This window comes from Gigantopelta aegis, chromosome 6, assembly GCF_016097555.1.
Source record: "Gigantopelta aegis isolate Gae_Host chromosome 6, Gae_host_genome, whole genome shotgun sequence".
In the NCBI taxonomy this organism is placed as follows: Eukaryota; Metazoa; Mollusca; class Gastropoda; order Neomphalida; family Peltospiridae; genus Gigantopelta; species Gigantopelta aegis.
This window is the reverse complement of record NC_054704.1, coordinates 89,801,849-89,825,282: the sequence shown is the minus strand read 5'-3', so window position 1 is coordinate 89,825,282 and position 23,434 is coordinate 89,801,849. Positions and strand designations below refer to the sequence as shown.

The 23,434-nt window shown below is 35.6% G+C and overlaps 2 protein-coding genes across 6 annotated transcripts in view; one reads left to right on the top strand and one right to left on the bottom strand.

Moving 5' to 3' along the window:
* The window catches only part of LOC121375416 (meiotic recombination protein SPO11-like), a 71,921-nt gene extending 61,135 nt beyond the window's left edge, over positions 1-10,786 (bottom strand). For 4 of the 5 annotated variants that reach the window (XM_041502858.1, XM_041502859.1, XM_041502860.1 and 1 more), the window contains exons 1-12: positions 10,641-10,786; positions 10,021-10,134; positions 9,251-9,339; positions 7,933-7,999; positions 6,897-7,005; positions 6,041-6,127; positions 5,739-5,775; positions 5,160-5,269; positions 4,419-4,518; positions 2,994-3,031; positions 1,458-1,534; positions 219-330 (exon numbers count right to left, since the gene is read on the bottom strand). In XM_041502858.1, the coding sequence (XP_041358792.1) occupies positions 219-330; positions 1,458-1,534; positions 2,994-3,031; positions 4,419-4,518; positions 5,160-5,269; positions 5,739-5,775; positions 6,041-6,127; positions 6,897-7,005; positions 7,933-7,999; positions 9,251-9,339; positions 10,021-10,134; positions 10,641-10,756 (1,056 nt within the window). In that variant the 5' untranslated portion in view covers positions 10,757-10,786. The remainder of the gene's footprint in view (positions 1-218; positions 331-1,457; positions 1,535-2,993; positions 3,032-4,418; positions 4,519-5,159; positions 5,270-5,738; positions 5,776-6,040; positions 6,128-6,896; positions 7,006-7,932; positions 8,000-9,250; positions 9,340-10,020; positions 10,135-10,640) is intronic. The other variant, XM_041502856.1, reaches the window with a different exon arrangement.
* Positions 10,787-11,032: 246 nt separating this feature from the next.
* LOC121374328 (ADP-ribosylation factor-related protein 1-like) overlaps positions 11,033-23,434 on the top strand; it is a 31,781-nt gene continuing 19,379 nt past the window's right edge. The window contains exons 1-5 of the mRNA XM_041501394.1: positions 11,033-11,145; positions 18,637-18,729; positions 20,437-20,524; positions 21,434-21,516; positions 22,407-22,488. Coding sequence (XP_041357328.1) covers positions 18,637-18,729; positions 20,437-20,524; positions 21,434-21,516; positions 22,407-22,488 — 346 coding nt within the window. The 5' untranslated portion in view covers positions 11,033-11,145. The remainder of the gene's footprint in view (positions 11,146-18,636; positions 18,730-20,436; positions 20,525-21,433; positions 21,517-22,406; positions 22,489-23,434) is intronic.

The window sequence follows — 23,434 nt, the reverse complement described above, 5'->3', positions numbered from 1 at the left end:
TTACTAGTATCAAGACAAGCTCTAGTCTATTTTTGGACGGTATTTTCCTGTTAAAACATCACAGACTCTTGTTTCTCTCTATTGTAACTTTATCCAAATGTATTACAAGTTTGTAGATTCACTAAACTTAGTGTTAATTTTCACGGGCTGAAACTAGGTTTGCGCCTTTAATAAAATTTCTTTATTATATTTGAACTAAGGTAGATTTTTACTCTAACCTGCTCTAGCAACTGCCAGTTGGACTGTACATAAGGTCTGCCTAACAGTTCACACGCTTTGTCCATGTCCTTCTTGGTCATGGAAATCAAGGTGTCCTCTTGCAGATTAAGCCTGCACATGACAAACACACGTTATACAAACTTAATACCAATAAAAACAATTAAGGGAACACTTGGCATTGTCACTTTTAACAGTATTATGTCTGTGTAACTATAAAGATTATGCAGAATGAAATAAAAGACATATTATCAGTGATTTTCATTCGTCCCATTGCCAACTGTTTTGCCTAGGAGAGATAAGGTTAAAAATAATTTGATGAGTTTAAATCCTGATCTAGGCACATGACTCAGTATGGTTCATACTGTGTAGGACAAGTTATTGTAAAAATTAAAGCTGCTGTTGCAGCATGGGCTACACCTACCATTTAGCAACAAAGGGACGATTACAGTACATGCACGGGACAGCAAAAATACTGATGGAAAGAAATAAGGGATCACACTAACAGAAAATATTGAGTGACTGCAGCCAAAATCCTCATTCATAGTGCCAGGAAGTTAACCATGTTACCACCATTCAGTCCCACATCACATCTGTGTACTTTACACAGACATTACAATGCTGACAGTGACTGATATGTGGTCTACAGTGCCAAGTGTTCCCTTATTTCTTTCTTGCAGTATACATTATCACAGCCTTTGATATAGCAGTTGAGGAGCACCTGTCACTGATGTGGTTTACCTCTCTACTTGGACCGCACACATACTGTGGGGTGAAAACACTTCTGGAATATGAATCCAATGATAAAGAATGAGACATGATCACAGTACCATCAACACTTCAGATGGATTTTCATTTTATATCGACACCAGCAAACAGCAGTTTGATATAAGTAATACTGTGCGTATTTTACAAAATGGATCATCAATTTCATTAAATTGACTATTTGCAGATTTTCTTTTATACATTAATATGAAAACAATGAATGCAGGTGCATGTGCAGGGGGAGAATGTCTGGGGTCGAAACCCTCCCTGCTTAAGCACATTTTCTTCTCTTTTTCAATACATTTTCTGACTGAATTCAGTTTAAGTCTTTATTACCGTAAGCATGACTCGACCCCCCTATAAACTTCGCTCATCAGTCTAGACCCATCTTGGTAAAATTCCTGCACACACACCTGGAATATATTGTTTATAAAATTTATTCCCAAACATGATTGTCTCCAATCAATTTTGTTCACCTTTGTATGTCACTAGGTAAAACACCAAGCCAGCGAATCTCTGGAACAGCTAGAAAGCAGTTTTCAGCAGCTTGAGCCTGTATAGAAATTTCAAGAGGTAATTTTTGTCACCAATCATTTTATTCAAGACCACTACATGTTATAATCTAGTATATATATCTAGTATCACTGTAATTGAATTAATGCTTAAAGACATTATTAAACAAAAAAAACATTGGCTATTTTGTGTCTAATATCTTGAATCAATAATATAATAGTATTTTTAAAAATATTTTTCAACAAGCATTCTGAGAGCACTGGAAAAGCAATACATGCCCCCTACTGGACCTAACAATTTTTCATATCTCCTATATTCAAGGACCATAACTCTGTGAAGAATAGGTAAATAACCATGAAAGTCAAAGCTGATCTGTAACTACATGATAAACCTATATACAAAACTTCAGCTCAGTATCTTGAGGCATTACAAAAAAAAGTCAGGTACACAAATGTTTTAATCTCTTAAGTTCAAGGGACATAACTCAGTGAAAAATGGGTAACTTGCCATGAAAGTAAAACTTTATCTGTAACAGTACATGATGAAGTATACAAAAAATTTCAGAACAGTATCTTGAGGCATTGTGAAAAACATTTCTGGAAAACTATATGTGGGACAGACGGACTGACAGACAGATGGACTGACAGACAGATGGACTGACGAACTGACAGACAGATGGACTGACGGACAGACGGACAGATGGACTGACGGACAGATGGACTGACAGACAGATGGACAGATGGACTGACGGACAGACAGAGAGACAGAGAAAGACAGTGACGAAACCTAGTCCGCTCCGGATGAACTAGGAAACCAATTTTATAACTCAAAAGCGTTAAGTAAATATTTTATATTTTCCTACAGCACTGATGCCTAAATTAGGTAAAGGTATTTTGAAATAAGTTGTTCTTATATCAAAATGTTAACCCGGGTTACTAAGCAGTAGTCTATTTCCAAAATAGAAGCAAACCATATTGAAAAAAAAAATTAGTCATACATAGTCCTGTTTGATTCACATTCTTTACCAGCAGTATTTGTTCTTTAGTTTATCATTAAGATTTGTAGTTTTTGCATGGTTTTAATGTGTTTTTAGAATTGGAAGTAAGCAAACAGCTATCATGATCTGTATAACAGATTCAAGACACTACATTTAACAGGAATGCTAAAGCAGAGTTAAATTTAATCTAGGTAAAAGTGAAGCCTGACCCTTGTACAACTGTGGAGGTTAAAATAACTGTTTAATTAAGACACCTATAACACTGGTGTAGGAAGTGGGGAGGGAGGGGCAAGGGGGCATGTGCCCCTCCCACACTTTTCAGATATTTTGCTTTATATTTGCTTTATAATAGTGTAAAAGTGTTCCCCCACACACACACACTTTTTGGCACCGTCCTACGTCAAGGTATAACCTGGTTACAAAAATCTTCATTTAGATGATTAAAGATACATTTTATCAACACAAATTTAATTTTAATATTATACTACAGATAGTTACAAACCTTTGATCCAAACTTATACACTGCCATGATTTCTACTCCTGCAAAAAAAAAGGCCAGCCTGATTAGCATTTGAAGTTTTAGTAGAGGATAAAATCGAAATACATGTATTACAAACTGTGCCGTCTTGAACAAAAATAAATAAGTCATGCATTTTAATTTAATTCATCATAAATTGATGCTAGTATATAGGCTGACAAAATAAAACTTGTTGTAGTAGTAACCAACAGCAAAAAGCACAATAATAATTAAACATGAATTCTGTGGAACTAAATGTCTCCCCTATCATAAACCTTTCCAGTGCACTGTGATAAACATCCATAGGTGCAGCTATAAATCATGTTTTATTGTCTTAGGATTTATAGTTTGTGAGAAATTGATCTGAATGCAAAAATTTAATGCAGAAGTCGACGCCATTACTACCAATGTCGGAAAAGTAATACCTGTATCTTGCCTTTTTACTTTGTAAAGGCGAGACAAAATTGCAGTATCTGACAAGTTTTCATGTTTGTTAACCTTAGAGTAAAACAAACACACATTAAGTTAAAGTTTGTTTTGTTTAACGACACCACTAGAAAGAAAATCAAAGAAATATTTTATTTAACGATGCTCTCAACACATTTCATTTACGGTTATATGGTGTCAGTCATATGGTTAAGGACCACACAGATATTGAGAGGGGAAACCCACTGTCGCCACTTCACGGGCTACTCTTTTCGATTAGCAGTAAGGGATCTTTTATATGCACTATCCCACAGACAGGATAGTACATACCACAGCCTTTGTTACACCAGTTGTGGAGCACTGGCTGGAACGAGAAATAGCCCAATGGGTCCACCGACAGGGATCAATCCTGGACCGACTGTGCATCAAGCGAACGCTTTAACACTGGGCTATGCCCCACTAGCACATTGATTAATTAATCATCGGCTATAGGATGTCAAACATTTTTGGTAATTCTGACTTGTAGTCATCAGAGGAAACCCGCTACATTTTTCATAATGCAGAAAGGGATCTTTTATATGCACTTTCCCTCAGACAGGAAAGCACATATCACAGCCTTTTTGTAGTGCACTGGATGGAACGGAAAAAACCCTGATCAGTTGAATGGATCCTACAAGGTGGTTCGATGCTGTGACGCAAGCACCTTAAGCGAGCACTCAACTGACTGAGCTATTCCCGCCACAAACACACATTATGTCTCCACTAAAAAAAATATAAAATTATGAAATCAGACAGCATTAAAGGAGGGGAAACAACTCAAATTATAGTTTTTAACATCAAGGTCCCTCAGTCTGTAAAATACATTTGCATCTGTTTTAATATAAAACCAGGATATCTAATCATGTGCATATTATGCATATTAAATTAAACAGTGGTGATAGTCTGAATATCTTGACACAACTGAAAGATTATTACATCAGTTACCATGTGGGTCAGCATCCACCAAGGCAAACATTGGCAACTGAAATCTGTCCCTCAGAGCTCGTAGTAGCATTCTCGTTCCCATATCAGGAAAACCTTTGCCCTGAAAAATGGTATAAAAATGTCAACACAAAATTTAACATTAGAAACCAGAAAGCTAATATGATAAAATGTCAACAACAAAATTAACATTAGAAACCAGTGTGATAATATGATAGCCAAAATTTGCTAAATGCTAATGTTTAGGACTGGTAAGCGTTATTGTATATGAAGTCAAAATGGTGGTTCCACAATGTCCTGTCATCAGGTTTAACTGAAAACGTACCTGTATTTATTACTTTGTATTTTTTAGTTGTGTCTGCTCCAGTATATTGATATGTTGTGCATACTTATACAACAGACAACATTATTCTATTGAACCAAGATTGTATACAACAATCAAATCTCTGTTAAGCAGCCACCAAAGATTTTTTTTTTTTAATGGCCTCTTAAGACAGGTGGCTGCTTAATACAGGTTAGTTTGTTCTATATTAAATGGTTTGGGATAATTAAAATATGACCTCTAAAGACAGGTGGCTGCTTAATACAGGTTAGTTTGTTCTATATTAAATGGTTTGGGAGAATTAATATATGACCTCTTAAGACAGGTGGTTCCTTAATACAGGTGGCTTCTTAGGGAAGTTTCACTGTAGGCTGCATGAGCATGTAAAACTATACTAAACATTAAATTAATTATATACTTGCTGTGATCATGATGCAGGGTCCATACTTGTCACACAAATTATCCAACAACAACTTTTGAAAAGTAGCATCTTTTTCAACAATCAACACATACCTTGCATTAGTCTGCAGTGCTTGTCATGGTTCAGGAAAAAAACATAAGTTTACATTTGCTAGAATATACTACATATCATTTTACAATTAAAAATATATTTTGAAGACTATTCATACAAAGTGATATGCATCAAATCTGAATGAGAAAACAATATCAGCACATACAAGCTCATATCTCTGCACAGGACGTAGTTCAAAGGATGTTTTGACATGGTTGTCACAGAATGTTCTCATGAATTAGTCAGGTACTTCATCTGCAGAAAGTTCACTCCCCAGGATGATACAAACAGGGCAGAGTTTACTGGGGGTTTTAAACATTCAATTTTTTTTTATTCACACTTGTGATGCTGATGTCCTGTAACACATCAACACTGATGGACGCACAAAATTTTAAACCACTTTTAATCAAATGTAGTACACATTTACATGGATACATTAAAATGAACCTAATTTGTACTTCCAACATAGCTGCACTGCATTTAAGGATACATTGAAAGTCTTTGCTGTGAGCAGGTATCTGTATTCCCTATGCAAAACAAAACAAAGATAAAGTATGAGAAATCAATGTTTTAGGCTCTTCGTTTTTTATCAACTGAAATCTATTTATTAAAATACCTAATCTGTAGTATGGTAATCTATTCTGGTTCACAATCATCATTAATGGACAATTTTAAGAAAAGAAAGGAAATTAATTTTTGTTTGATGGCACCTCATATCAATCTGTATTAATAGCATTACATGTCACAATATGTTGATTTAAGTATGTTTTTTGTGGGGTTTTTTAATCTTACCACTCTTGTGGCTTGGCAGTCATTGTATTGTCCTTCTGCATCATAGAACTGAAGATCTCCTGCCACACAACCTTTGCTGGTTGCTAACTGAAAACATACATAAACCAAGAGTTATATTAATAATGGAAGTCATGAAATGTTAAAGTGTCTACATTTTAACAATCAAACAAGGTCTAATACTTAGCTGTTTGTTATGAACTCAGTGTAATTAGTATTTAATAAAGTAGTGACCATTGGAAGATAGAGACGACCATACAACTGTTGTTTATGACTGAATGCAATGTTTGTTTAATGACTTCCTTGCAACTGGAGACTACTTGGTGTTATAAGAACATTGTGACACCTGGTCTAGTGTGTGTCACCAGCCTCGGTGGTGTAGTGGTTAGGTCATCAGACATAAGGCTAGTAGGTTCTGGGTTCGCACCCTGGTACCTGCTAAAACCCTACCAAGAGCGAGTTTAATGCCACTACACCAACTTCTCTCTCGCTAGCCACTAACCTTCTGTCCTGGACAGACAGCCCAGATAGCTGAGGTGTGTGTGCCCAGGACAGTGTGCCTGAACCTTAATTGGATATACACACGGAAATCAGTATAAATGAAAAAATTAATTAAGGTCTAGTGTATCAAAGCAGAAAACCATTGCTAGGACATCACCTACTCTTTTCTGATTATAGCAGTGAGTCATTAAACACTTATACATGGAACATCATGTGTCATAAGTACCACAGGAGAGACAAATAATTGCCATATTTTAAACATGTACTGGTGGTTGGTTGGGGGAGGGGGAGGGGGGGGGGGGGGGTAATTAAACATTCCTTTCCTTTGTTAAGCGAGACTGAATAATGAAACTCTCACCACATGCAGTTCCCACCTTGGTACTTCCAGCATACATGCTAAATTATCAACAGCACTATCAAGAACCGACTGTGAACCAAACAGTTCTGGGAACTGATAGTAGATATCTCTGGAAAATAATATATATAAAAATAAAATTTCCATCTACCATATAACCAGAAATTTTCGTGGTCTTAATTTTTCAGGGTGTGGGGTATAAAAACATTTCATGGTATCCAAGTACACTTGTGTTAAAATTTTATTTTCTAAATTTAATTGTTATAGTGATTTGAAAATTAAAATTAATGCAAAACATAGTGAAAAATAAATAATGTGGAATCTAATTAAATACATATATTACAATTATCATTCTGGAAAGAAAAACTGAATGTTAAGTTTTATTTTATAAAGATTAAAAGATAGAAAAGTTTATTTAATTTTAAAGTAGACAATAAAGTATTTATTTCAGATTATGTATATATCAAAAGCTGTGGTATGTGCTATCCTGTCTGTGGCATGGTACATATAAAAGATCCCTTGCAACTAATGGAAAAATGTAGCAGGTTTCCTCTGTAAGACTATATGTCAAAATTACCAAATGTTGGACATCCAGTAACCGATGATTAATAATCTAGTGTGCTCTAGTGGTGTCATAAAAAAAAAAAAAATTTGAATGATGACAAGTTATGTTATAAGAAAATAAACAGCTTATAAAAATTAAATTATGGTTGGCTGTTACATTTGCCATAAAATTATGACATGGACAATGAAGATGATATTGATAAAGAAGCCTAAGAAAAACACAATTCCATTGGTTTATGTTAAACACTGACATTACCCATTAACAACCAGCTAATATCAACCAACCAGAAACCTGCTTTCAAATGTGCACTGACGACCTACCTAACCATGCACACATTAGATGTTAAAATATAAAGCTGATGAACATTTATTAAACAGATGGTGAAAAACTACCATCTGCTGCTTATTAAAAGCAGCCTGGATAATATGAATGTTGAAAAGATCTGTTAAGATTAATGAGCATTGACTCACTCACCTTTTGGTACAATATTTATCTTCTTGAATAAGTTTGTAAATGAGTGAAAGAACCTTTACCATGATTCCTAGAAAAAAACCAGATGAAAAAGAAAATCTTATGAATATCTTAAGACGGTATAAAGCAGTTGAAGGAAAAATGTGTTTGTTAATAAATTATTCCTGTGTAATTAAAAACATATTAATAATTAGCTCTTGAACAAAGTAATAATTAACAATATTTTTTATTGAATCTTCATGCAGATGCATAAACTAATAAAATAATAGAATGAAGGAATAAAGAAATGTTTTATTTCATAACACTCAAAATATTTCAATTTTATGGTTAAAGAACACAGAAAATGATAGAAGAATCCTATGGGCTACTCTTTTCAAAGCAGCAAGTGATATTTTTATACAGATCATCCCATAGACAGGATAGTACATACAATGTCCTTTGTTACACCAGTTGTGGAATACTGGATGGAACAAGAAACAGCCTAATGAACTCATAAATGGGGATAGATCTTAGACTGATCGAACATCGGGTGAGCACTTTACCACTTGGCGGGGAGGGGGGGGGGGGGGGGGGGGGGGGGGGATGTGGCCATAGCTTGGTGGTCTGGGATAGATCCCATCGGTGGAAAGTTGGGCTATTTCTCATTCCAGTCTGGGAACACCACTGGTATGTCAAAGACTGTGGTATATACTATCCTATTTATGGGATGGTGCATATAAAAGATCCCATGCTACTAATGGAAAAATGCAGTGGGTTTCCTATCTAAGACTATATGTCAAAATTACCAAATAGCCCATGATTAATAAATATATGTGCTTTAGTGGTGTTGTTAAACAAAACAAACTTAAACTGTTTGTTACTGAGCTATGTCCTGCCCCCTTAGAATGAAGAAACCATGATCAGTGGTGTTGTGGTTAAGCCATAGGACCAAAGCCTGGTAGGTACAGGGTTCGCAGCCCGGTACCGGCTCCCACCCAGAGTGAGTTTTAACTACTCAATGGGTAAGTGTAAGACCACTACATCCTTTTCTCTCTCACTAACAACTAACCCACTGTCCTGGACACACAGCCCAGATAGCTGAGGTGTGTGTGCTCAGGACAGCATGCTTGAATCTTAATTGGACATAAGCAGGAAAATAAGTAGATGAGGCGATGAGAATGAAGAATAACAGTACATGTACGGTACATTAGGGACTCAGTCTTTGACAACATTTTCTACAAAGTGTATCTCTCATGCAAGATGAGGTTGTTAGCCGAGAAAAAGCTATGGAAAGGAAAGGAATCTAGGCTTTTTAATTGTTTTTATTTACAATGTTACAAACCAAATTTTTTCACAGAGTTAATGCTGTCGAACCTCACATGTGTCAGTTTGGCTTCCCCAATCTGTTCAAGCCCAATTGCTGAATCAAATCTGGGGGAAAGAAAAAAAAAAAAGACAAATAAAACATATTTTAAATTATACTTACTTCACCCCTGTTTGTGTGAAATTTGGGTATTTGGAGTGACTGAGAGTAAAAAAAGTTAGCATATATTATGAATGAGGAATATAACTGGGTTTTAAAAAATATTTATTTAGTTCAGGATGCTAAAGTGAAAACAGTAGAGGCCTACCCAATCAATCAACCAATTTTCTACATTTTATAAGTATAATTTTACATTATAAATGTATATTAAAATATTTTTCAAGGATTAAAGCTTGGTAGAAAATGGTGAAGGTGTATAAGAATTATGCAATGCTTGAAGGAGGCGGTTATGCGATATATGTTACATTTACAATAAATGTTAAAAAGGTTTATAGCAGGGTAGATCTAATGGCCATGTTTGCTATGTAGTCAACTTAGTACATTGGGTAATGGTAGCTATGACCATGCAGGGCTAGCTCAGGGTAATAAGAACATTTTGGCAAATTATCTCAAAAATGTAAAACCAATAGGGTAGCTATTTTCCAATAAAATATCAATTATTACACAAATTATTTTCATCAAATTAAAATAAAATTTGCCATTTTTTCTTAAAATTCACAATTGGCAAATTTGTTATCTCACGAAGATCTGTTTATGTAGCTAAACCTGAGTGACTGAAAAACAGTTACCGTATGTTGTCCCACGAAGATCTGTTTGCGTATCTAAAAACCGGGGCTTCTCCTCTGGCTATGGCTTTCGTCACATTCAGAATTATATATTCAATTCTGTGCAAAACAACATCTCTGAAAACAGTGAATAGGTTCATTTAAAATAATGAAACAGAATGAATAAATCTGCACATCAGTGACATTTATTATTTACTTTTTTAATGCAATACAGACCATAGTTGTGTTGCAGATATGGATGGATACAGCATATGTATAGACAATCATGCCCTGAAACACCCTGAACCAACAAGATATTGCATTTCTCCCGCTAACGAAATACCGGTGAGGTACGTGATATGCCCATCAAAAGTAGGTTGTGGTGACTTAGTTTTGTATGCAACACACTGCCATCCCAAGTTGCACATGCATGTAATGTCTGATGATCTATATGAATTGATAAGAAAGATATGGTCCGAACAAGGATTTCTTTTCATGTGGAAAAAATAATGAAAAGTGGGTCGCGGTGACCTAGTTATCTACGATGGTTTGGACTTTTAGGTAAAACCCTAGTATAGATTGCTTTTTTTTCTTATTTTAAAAAAAAAGTTTTTAGCACAAAATTTAACGATCCTGATGTACACCTGTTAATTACATCATTATTTGTTTGCTGACATTGGCCTTTTTGTCTCCAATCATGTAACAATCTTCTTTGCAGTTGATCAACCGCTTTCCAAAAATGTTCATATGAACACATCATCAGTAAGTTTTGTCGTCTGCTTGTATAGTCTCGGTCGCTTCTAAACTTTGAGGCTTACGTTACACAAGTATTTATCAAGTTTGGTTTTGAAATAAAAAGATTGTAACTTTGACTGCTTGTCCATACAAAATTACAAAAATATAATTAGATAATTTCTATCATTGATTAATAGAAATAATCCGAATCTAACTGGTCTATATTTTAGTTACATGTGTACGCAATTATGAGGTCTAGTGTGAGATCCCCAATAACCGGAAACCGGAAGGTAAGATAACTCTGTAGTAGAAAAAAAAATGGAAACTGAAAAATATGGAATCAGAGAGTTAAAAATAGTAACTGCCAGCATAACGATGTGAAAAGACTTTCTTCGTTTTACTGTTATTTTACTGGTACATAGTAGGACATGATGTTGCTTTATTTTTTTATTTTTTTATTTAAATAACTATGGGCCGTTAGCCCTTATTGTTTATATTATAAAACGATGTTTGTCGTTTTGAATTTTATTTTTAGTTGCCCAAAGGTAGTGCAGGGTGCACATTAAGTCAATATCATTTTTGGATAAACCATACTTTCTATGTCCGTTTGGACTAGCCCAAAGGTGGACAACAGAACATTCCCACACCATCATTTTGCAAGTTCATACGCAATAAACATAACATACATGATATCTAAAGGTCCATTTTATATCGTCAGTGTCTGAGTGTGTTTTCGGCTTGCGGTGAACTCGTATGGAAAACTTACTCGTATGGGGGAAAATTCAGTGAACTCGTATGGAAATCCACATGTGAACTCGTATGGAAGACAAACTCTTATGGGGGAAAATTCAGTGAACTCGTATGGAAGACAAACTTGTATGGGGAAAATTCAGTGAACTCGTATGGAAAACTTACTCGTATGGGGGAAAATTCAGTGAACTCGTATGGAAATCCACATGTGAACTCGTATGGAAGACAAACTCGTATGGGGGAAAATTCAGTGAACTCGTATGGAAAACTTACTCGTATGGGGGAAAATTCAGTGAACTCGTATGGAAATCCACATGTGAACTCGTATGGAAGACAAACTTGTATGGGGGAAAATGCAGTGAACTCGTATGGAAATTACAAACTGATATATCCAATACTGTATAGCAACTTGTTGTTTTTATGCAGAGTTCGACAAATCCGCTACCCCAACGTCTGTGGCCAGTGGTTTTTAAGTTCGGGCTAGTGAGAAACACAACATGCATGCATTGTTTACAGTTTCTGTTGCAGGAAATAAGTCTAATGACATGCGTGTTTTAATTATAGGTGACTGCCGTTGATGCACAACCTGCGGTTGACACGCAAATAGTTGACTGATGGGGACATAAATAAGAAGCATGTATACAAAACAAGTGTCAAAATACACATTTAAGAGAAATATCAAAGTATATCCACATACGAGTTCACCGTTATTTTTTCCATATGACTTCGTTTTCCATATGAGTTTTCCGTTCATACGAGTTAGTTTCCATACGAGTTCACCACATCCCGTGTTTTCTCGTGCACACAAATAACATCCAATTTGTTTTCATTCATTTGTGAGGTTTTTCTTCACAGTTCTAGAACATTTTCATGAACAGTAAAGTTCAGACAAGTTTCTAATTACAAAACTTTACATATAGTGGCATAGGAAGGTGCTAAAAAGTGGGGGTGGGGGCACACTTTTATATTTACACACTTTTACACTATTATAAAGCAAAATATCTGAAAAGTGGGGGAGCACATGCCCCCCCACACACACACACACTTCCTACGCCAATGACATAACCCTAAAACCATTAATTTTACGGAGTCATTTTTGTTTATTCCTTAAAATAACTGATATTGGATCCACATGACTCGTAGAAATTGACTTAATAGGAGGAAGATTAATTAACATTCAGTGCGTGTCATATGACTTCGCTGTGCCAGATCAACACAGTTAAATTGTTTAATTTTTATGATTTTTAAGACCCCTGTTGTTAGAATTTGTTTTCAGTTATTATATTCTATTTGCAAAGGCTACATTTTTGTGCCTCTTTTGTTGTGAATAGTATTCATAATCCATTCATAACAATTGTAAATAATTGTGAGTGTATAAATTGTGTTAATTAAAAATCAACTCATTAAAAAATTTATATTTGACAAAGTATTCACTGATGTGAACATAATGCTAATCAGTACTGACATTAAGTGTTAGCTATAGGTGTTGATAAAACGCGGACCTGACCAGAACGCTTGGCAAACTGAATTTTTCCTTTAAAAAAAATATTAAGCAAAGTGTTTGTCAACTCTGCATAGTTAAGAAACATATATTTTTCTATGTAGTCCCCTTAAAAATGGAAAATGATGAACCACACATGCACGGTACAATACTTTTTGCAAACGCATGTGCCTGAATGCAGTTAGAAACGTTACACTCTTTCCTGTTTACTGGAGGGTGCTTCACTCTTGTTTACTAGAATGGATTTATCTTATATCCACATTGATTTTTTACATTAACTGATTGCAATCTATTTTGTTTCACATATCGTAGCTAAAAAATCTAGAATAGTATTTTCATAAATATCATATTTGTGTTTTTGTCATTATGTGGATGCAGTTTGGGATGTCAGTGGTATGTTTTATTTGAGGAATGGTACAATTTGTTCTGACAATTTATGGCATGTTATGTCCATGTGAATGATGTCGAAATTTTAATGCACAAACAAAAAATGAGTTATGTAAAATTGGGTTTGTGTGAGCCTAGCTAGAGTGTCTTCTACTTCTAGCATTATTCTATTATATGTGATAATAACACTACAGATGACTGTGCGTAATACTTCAGCAATCATCAAGTTCAACGACCAAATAGTTGCTAGCTACTGTATTTGAAATACATATTTTGTTATAAATCTGATGCCACAGACATTGATTTTTTTTTACATTGAGATTAACACCCATGAATGCATCTATCAGTGAAACGAAATATGTTTATAGTAGGCGAGACATTTAATTCTGCAGAATTCTTGTTGAATAAAAATTAAATTTTTCATCTATAAAAGGTAACTTCTTGCATCCAATAACCTCCCTGTCTCCATCCATCCCCTAAAAAACTTGGAATCATAGTCACTTCGTACCATCCATTTTGTACATACTGCCTGGTCATATTGTACCATTGTAAAAATTTAATTGCAAGTAAATTGACCATATCATTAAAAGCAGTTGTTCTGCATTCTTGCCACAAGGGTGCAATGTTTAATTTTTTTTTTGGGGGGGGGGGTTTAAATTTATTTTAACAATTGGAAATTCAGAACGTAAAATTATGCAACATAGGTATCATTGATACACATAATACCCATCAACTGTCAGACCTCGTTACAATGATCACGTTTGTCCCTGGGTTGTTACATCGAATTTGTGTTCTGTTAACCTGGAGTTATGGCATCTTTTATTATGTAATGTTGTTGTAAAGAGATATTTCCAGACAGATTTCGCATTTGGTAATTAACAAAATTAAATGGTTTATAAAGTTAAAAAAAGAAAAGAAAAAAGTCATTTGCAGGTGGTGGTTGCATCATATAAATGTTTGTAATGTAATATGTTTTTTTATAAAAGACACTACCGGGGTGATAACATGTCTGACATTGCAAATGTTTTTTTATGGTAAGAAATTACTTTTAGTTATGGTACAAAATGACCAAGGTACCAAATGACTAGGGTATGAAATGACTTTTTGCAATGGTACGAAATGACCAAGGTACGAAACAACCAAATTAGGTACAAACTGACTATGGTACAAATTGACTAGCAACCAAAACTTTAATAACTTGAATTGACCATAGGGTTTTATGTACCCAATGTCCAACAAATTATTGCTAAATGTACATATTGTGTAGCATAAAATTTTAGTGAATTTAGTATGGCCATACAAGATGCTAATATCTCATGACATTAAATTTAAAGACACGTACCATAGACTTAAAAACATTTTTTTTCAGTGATTAATTGAACACACATCAATGGTTAAACTAAAAGGATAGTAAACAATATTTAGTTAGCATGCTCATAAGTGCACAATGTTTTACTAAATGTTAGTTGTCTGTAACTTGTAAGCTGCAAAATGTCAAAATTGATCAAAAATACTATTTCAGCTGATCCCACAACTTAAGCTTCTTCTTTTTTTAGTGTGTCGCTACTGTTTTATGTTGGTAATATGTCACTTATGTGGATTTTGCTAAATGTTTAGATAGCTACTACAATGTATATTTACAGTATAGGCAATAGTGAACATGAAACCTACTGTGTTTGTCATCACTTTCAGTGGTGCATCACCCCCCCCCCCCCCCCACCCCCTAAATTTTGCGACAGTTATATTTTAATTTAATGTTTTCATTTGTTACATTGGAGAATCTGATGAGTAACTAATAAAAAGATCTGGCCTTATGCATTGGGGCCCCCACTAAACTGACTTTATTTTACCTTAGTGACACTAGAGCAGAAAACTTACGTGTAATATTAAAGAAATTAAGTTGCAATCAGTTTGTTAACATTGCTATGCAATACAGGGCGCAAAGCAGCACTTTATATTTACTCGCCAACTGGCTAGTGAATGAAAAAAAATACTAGCCAACTAGAGATTGTTACTCACCAGGCAACATATGAAGTACATGTATTAGTATGGATAATTATAATAACATAATTAAAGAACTTTAAACACCAACCTCATCCTGTGTTGTTTATTTTTCTCAAGGGTATGTTCAAGATGCACCAGCAGTGAAGAAAATGTTCAAGTCATTAATGTTTAATATTTAGTGTGCCATTAAAATTCTGCCCTACAAACACAACAGTTTCTTCAGTAGAATGTTAAAAGCATAATGGTCTACCTCCACATAAACAAGATTACATCATATGTCTTGGAGAGGCTACTAGTCTTGATTACATTAGCTGTAAGTAGGACATGGTGGTTGTAGTGGGGCAAGATGGTTATGCTGAGACAATGTCCTGTGGCCATTCATTTTGACCCACACACCCTGTAGGCTTCCTTGTACCAGAAGACAGCCATTTAGTCACAGAATCAGCAGGATCAAAGTCAGCCAGTTCAGGTCCCTCAGCTGAGATAAGAATTAGATCTGACAATCTCCCTACAGACAAGCTACTTCTGACATCTGACTTGATCCGTTTTTGGGCAGAAAAGGCCCTTTCACACCCTGCTGAACTAATGGGAAGAACGAGCATTATCTCAACTAGATGAAGCACATTTCTGAAGTCATCTTTGTAAGGCTCTTTCCTCAGTAGCAGCTGCCACAGATCAGAATAGGCTTTATCCGTAAAGGAATTTGACACCAGCACTTTCAACTGCCTCCATTCAGTTGGAATAACTTCGATGTCACATGCAGCAGCCCTCAAGGGGGCCTCAAACCAGTTAGACAACACTTCAATGTCCCGATTACCAAATATCATCAGCTCTTTTTTTTTGAGTCTGGCCATGTGTCATGATGAAAAATGTTGAATTTTTTCACAACATCCTGAGCACCATCTTTATTGGTTCCAAGAAGATTTTGAAATCGACCCTGTAATTCTTTAACAGTTATGTCAACAGTTTTTCCAACAGCCTGTGATAATGTGTCTTCATATTCCATTATGTCTCCCTTCATCTCAATCCCCTGGAATGTACAGAATTCAGAGTCATTTGTCTTCTGACCTTCCATACACATAAGAAATTTCTCCTGGAGCCCACCAGAAATGGGTGCATCCTTCATGCTGCTGATGGTTTCCACACAATCCTGAATTGCTGATACTACAGTGGGTAGTATTAGATTCCTTGACTGAATCTTCAGACTCAACAAAGCCACCTCTCCAAAAAGGTCTGCAAGGAAATGGCAGAATGCAACAAATTTTAAACTTGTCATCTGCTTTTTAACTCTGTTACCTCTCTGTTTAATGTCAATGTTTTTACTGGTAGGTGCTAAACTTTCCATGTGAGTGCATACTGCTGCATAGTGGCCATAGTCAGATGCTAAATCTCCAACCTTCTTCCCCTCAAGAAACACTCACAATGCTCTGTCAAGATGAGGGACCCACCTAGTTCCCTTCACTGGTGTTGGGCTGTATATACTAGCTTCCAACTCATCACCAATCATTTTGAGTTCCCTCTTGCTCTTAGGGATGAAATGTCTTCCATATCAACTGCAAACAATCTGAAACTGCTAGAACCATGGGACTCTTGTTTTGTAGCTGAAGTAACGCCAATTCTAACCGATGAGCCATGCAGTGGAAATCAATTAAATGTGGGGTAATTTCTCGCAACTTTGCCACAACTCCATTTCTCTGCCCCATGTTTACACTGGCACCATCAGCACAGAAACCAACCAGTTTAGTTTTTAAATCTTCACCTAATCCCATTTCAGAGACAGCATCTTTAATTGCAGACACAACACCATCGGCATGGGCATGTTCTAGTTCCTTAAGTGCTAACAATTTATTTTCTGGGAGACCAGATTTATTTAATGAGCAAACATATATCACCTCATTCTCGGATATGGAACTGTCTGTTGCACCATCTATCATCAGTGAAAAATAGTTAGCTTGAGCTAATTCTTTTGCACTATTTTCCTTTATTGTCTTAGCAATCGTTGAAAGCATTTCGGCACACTTCACATCATTAGCATATCCTGGTGTAATAGCAAGACCATTTTTCTTTTGTAGGATTAAAAGAGTTTTATATTTTTTGAAAGACATTTCTTCTTTGGCTATGCAATAAGCTGTGTTAAATTTAACCTTTAGCTCTGTGACAGTATTTTCGTCAGACTTTGTCTCAATGGCATTAAACTGTTTTGCAATTTTAGACTGTTGAACTGGTGGCTTCAGTGTTAATTTGAGAATGTGGTCACGGCACCTTGTGTGACGATGACTTTCACTGTGTGAACGAATGTTTTCACGTTTAAATTTGTTAGATCCAGCAACAAAATCAGTAGTACCCGCTAAACCGGTACCCGCTTTACGACAGTATTCGCAATACATGTGATTCCTATTTTTATCGTATCTTAAAAATTCAAAATCTAATAACGAGGATTCTCAAAATAAACATGTTTACTTACAGGCGTAATGGAATTTCTCTGGAAATATGCAGTTATAGTCGCATGTTTCTTGTTTCCAGTCGACATAACTTCTAAAAAATCCGTTTCCAAGAATCCAGAAACAAATCATCAATTAGGCCCTATTTTGTTTTACTTTCCTTTGTAAACCGTTTTTTAATTGGGTTACGCGATTCCGACAAGTATACCGACGGCTACAGTTACCGGAACTAGGATGTATTTTATTTATTTATTTCTTTTTGTTCACGATATGCTATCGTTACCAACAACATTCTCGAACGTTTAAAAAAAATTTATTTAGCATATTCCCGCCATGTAACATTTAGCTTAACTTTAGGTGCAAACAAATTGGCTGCGAAGCAATTGATCCAATGCTTTGTAAAAACTCATTTACAATCGGAAAACCCTGATGTGTCACGAGGCTTTCCGAACACCTCGATCGTCAAGTCGGCCGGAGAGCTCCGAGTGTGATATCCGCAAACAGGGCAAAATGCGGAAGTGTATGTTTACAGTTTCGATCATTAGTATATGTGTCGTCTGACTGATTAGTGAAATAAATGTTCCAGTGACAGCTTCATTCTGAAAAAATAATCTACTCGCCAAAAGGCTAGTGTTTTGCAAATTTAAATCGCCATAACAGAATTTCACTTGCATAGGCGAGTGTTTCACTCGCAGTATTGCGCCCTGCAATAAAGTATTTCCACTTGTGCAAACAGCATGATCAATAGAGAAAAGATGTGTATAACATGTTGTTTACCATAGCTCATTGAATATGTGATTTTTATCAAATTTGTTCTTTCAGATGTACACTCTTCTGTCTGGTTTGTGGAAGTATCTCTTCCAAAAAGAAGAGTATTTTGTGCTGATTCTTGGACTCGACAATGCTGGAAAAACAGTTGAGACTTTATTTTAATATTTTTTTCTATATGAACCTTCTTCATGCAGTACTAATAAATATGCAAATTGCAGAGAAAATCAGACCTGTTACACTATTAGTAAAGAACAACTCAGTCGAGTCTAATGGCCTATTAAACTATTCCGGTGCATTTTTTTCTTTATTTGTTCTGTATATAGCAGTCATTTTTTTTTATCAAGATAAATGGTTGAACCTGCTGTTACGGCTATAGACTCACATTTACTTATTTTTTATTATGTTTTGCATCATAAAATTTTGCATATATATTGAAATAGCATATATATCATGTGTGGCCACAACTTGAATTTAATTTTTTTTTAAATTTAATAACTAAATTATAAACAGTCTTTTGATTTTAATTGGTACTGTGAAGTGTTGTTGTTAAGGTTGCATTGTTCTCCTAGGTGTCCGAATACTGCTAGACAGACATGAACTGGCCTCAGTGGCCCAGTAGTTAAGCCATTGGACTGCAGGCTAGTAGGTACAGGGTTTGCAGTCCGGTACCAGCTCCAACCCAGAGTTCTTAAGGGCTCATTGGGTAGGTGTAAGGCCACTACACCCTCTTCTTTCTCACTAACCACTAACCAACTAATAACTAACCCACTGTCCTGGACAGACAGCCCAGATAGTTGAAGTGTGTGCCCAGGACAGTGTGCTTGAACTTTAATTGGATATAAGCACGAAAATAAGTTGAAATGAAATAAATGACAGACAGGTTGTGGCAATCACCAGTGATGTTTGGTCAACCATTGCACATCGGCAAACTGTTATACCAATACCATACCATTGAATTAACCGTAAAGTAATTCCAAAATGAGTTTAAACTTTTCCTTGACCAATACCTGATTTATTTCCACTGCTAGTTAGATGCATTTTCATACAAAGATCATTTAGGGCATATACTACCAAATCAAATCCCATAGAAGACAATAGTAACATATGTGGCTAAAACTCCTACCTGCAGTGTATTAATCGATATAAACACCACATATAGAAATAATACCACCTCTCAACCTTAAAGTGAATCGGAAAAAAATGTGGGTCAAGCTACTCATTTCAGAGATAACTGGTAGTATCTATGACTACCCTAATTCGTGACAAAATTTGAGTAAATGTTTTTACAGGTATCCCATACATGTTTCAAGCACAAGGCTACTTGACACAGTGGTACTAGATGAAATAAAATTGCATAAATTTTTTGTGAAACAATTTTTTTTACTACCAACACATTCACATTTATCACCAATCACAGTATTTGTGGTGTTAACTTCTCTATCAAATGTCAGGTGCACTTCAAACTTTGGCCCAGCCGGAAGTTATTTGGTTTAGTACTACCTTTAAGTGCCAGGAAGATTAACTTTTTAAAAGATGAACAGTAGAATATAAGTAAGAAAAATATATGTAGCATATTTAATGCTCTTTGACTATTGCCATGACCTGTTATTGCAATGCATGATTTGTTCATAATATGTAAATGTTTATTTTACCTGTATATAACAGCCACCTGTACATTAACAACCACTTGACTGTACAGTGGTTGTTGTGTATTAATTTAATTTATTTTAATTTATTTTGTTATTGCTCTTATTTCTTCAGAAAACCCTTCTAGCAAAAAACTTGTATGCTACAATAAGAATATTTTAATTTGAAGCAAACTAAATTTTACAATATTTTTTTCCCTTTCAGACATACTTGGAACAGACGAAAACAAAGTTCAACAAAAATTATCAAGGAATGAATTTCTCAAAAATAACAAGTACTGTTGGACTTAATAGTAAGTTTACATTATTAAAAATATCAGGCCCTAATCTAGAATTGAAAAAGTAGAAGTGACTTCTCCCTTCCCAGAAGAAAGGGGAGAAGTTTCATAAAAATAGGCGAAGTGAACATTTATCGGTACACTTTGTAACGTTTCGCCCGTTTCTGCATTCAGTCGCAACAATTCCGAATTTTACACCCAGTTGTAATGGTAATATTTCGATATAAAATACTATTTCCAGTAAAAATTTAAACAAAACAGTTGTATGTTTTATTAAGTACTTGATAATGTTATGTTAAAATTAAAGTATTTTCTGGCATTACTGAAATGAATGTGGTTGAGGATTAACAATGGTTGACTGGTCACAGCACATGGCACGACACGTGTCACTATAAGAAAAACCAATAACCCCTTTACGGGTATATCTGAAGAATGTCAGCATTAGATAACGGCATATTTAATCTCTTCACAACAGAAACATTTGTTGGTTGATTTTGATAATAAATTGAACACGGTAAAACATTATTTCATAAAATCAATCGTACATTATAGTGCGTTTGCACAGAAACCATTTCCCATTATTCAAGGATAGTCTGGCACCAAAGTAAAAACACTGGCTGACATACGGCGACAAGATGCCAAGTGGGCTATGAGAGTAAACAAGTTGAGGTTTTGACATCTGTTGTGTGATTTCGTTTTTGAAATCTGATTAGGTCCTGAATATTACTTTGACTTCTGACTACTGCTAATAAATCAGCGACTTGAGCTAACTTTCGGCGAAAAAAACACTCATTTCACCGGCAAGATTAGGGCCTGAATATATCTTATATTTACAGTAAATGTCCTAGTAATCCTTGCCTGTATGACATTAAAATTATGTTTTTGTTTGTTGTAGATAAAAATTTATTTCTGTTTCTATTTTAGTTGGCAAGATTGACATCGGTCGAGTACGACTCAACTTCTGGGATTTAGGTGGACAGGAAGAATTACAGTCTCTGTGGGATAAGGTTAGTATTGTTTGTTAGTCTGTGACAAGACTATTTTAAACCAAATATCTAAAAATGGGCTTTTGACATCACCAGTAACTACACGATGAGAAGGAGAAAGAGATTTGATTTAAAAGATTATGTCACAGTTAGGGGTTTTTTCTAACACTCAACCAAGTGTCATTATTATACGTTAGACATCTTTTAGTACCCTGAGTCGTCATTGAACTAACACTAGTAACAGTCGTTTCTGTTTAATTCAACAATTGTATGCTTTAAATAAATTACAGAATGATTCCCATTGTTTAGAGCTGGGCAGGATACCTTTTGATATCAGTATCATATCAATACTGATTTACCGTACTGAGCAAATCTCAAAAAAAAAAAAAAAATCGGTATTGAAAAATGTTTGCCGCCATTTAGTAAAGCAGTAACAATATATCTGACAAACACATAATGACTGAAAAGAAGAGCCGTGTATATGTTATTTAATTTTATTTAGATGAAATTAGCGGGTGAGCCTTAACTCGGGCATGTATTTAAAGACGAATGTACCGAAAACACCATTCAATATCGGTATTTTGTCAGTACCAAATATTGTACAGATACCAAGGTAAATCACCCCAAAATACTGACACCAAACCTGAAATTTGAATACCGCCCAATTGTACCATTGTTTCAATATGGCAGTCTGTAAACTGTTTGATCTTCTCTCTTAAAAACAAATTGTTAGTCATGCTTATGTGTGATGTAAACTCCCATGTTATAAAAGATAAAAAAAGAAAGAAAAGATTTTCTCTTTGTCTTTTGATTTTAGATATGTATTTAGAAATTGTAGAGAGGGTACAATAACAACAACACTAAATAATTCTCTTTTTTCTGCATTTTTCAATTAATTTTTTATCTTACAGTACTATGCAGAGTCCCATGCTGTGATTTACATTGTGGACTCCTCCGACCGAGAACGCATTGACGAATCCAAGACAGCATTCGGTATGTTGACAGCCAGCCAATCTCTAGACATATCATTTGTATTGTCTCTCTAACATGATCAGGGCCTTCCAAGGTCTGTAAGTGATGAAGGGATTCGCTGCCATGATGTTATTGGGGTTAGGAGGTGGGGGGTATTAGGTTGTGGGTTTCTTAGGATCCCATTAATTAACTTAATTAAATCATTTACTTTCTTATACTCAAGGAAAAACGTGAAGCATCTCCTGAGGAAATGAAGTCCAATATGTTACCATTAGGGACAGTTGTAATTGTTGTAATTATGTTGTCAAGGATTGTGGTGATGTGCAGTATTCCACTCATGCTTCTTCCAGAATGTAGTAACTGCACACCGAAATTTCTTTTCAACATTACCTGTCCTAAACACACACACACACACACACACACACACACACACCACCACCACCACCACCACCACCACCACACACAAGTGGTCTGGTCCGAACATCCCAACAGCCTAAAATTCTTCACTGTATGCTCCGTGTAGTTCCGGTCATGTGACTTCAACTTCCTTCTTTTTCCTTTCACTGTCTGGTTTGGACGTGTTTTTGGCTCTGTTTTTTGGAGTCAAACTTTGGGGTTTTTCATGATACTTTTGTATAATGTCCGATGGCTGTGTTTCCACCAATGGTGCATCCAGCTGAAACTCCGACCTCAGTCTATTCCGGTGCCTCGACTTGCAGGATTCCTGCTGTATCTTCGTACGTCTCTGAAGCTCAAAGTGTCGACCATTGCAGGGTACGTGTCTGTGATTGCTACGGTTCATGATCCAGCCACTACTACGAAGCTGTCTACCATCCCTGAGATGCACAAGATGATCAAGGGGTTTAAGCTGGAAGATCAAGTCCATCGCTTTTGTCCACCAAAGTGGGATTTGAATCTGGTCTTGCGGTCCTTGACGTCGGCACCATATGAGTATCTAGAAGAGTCA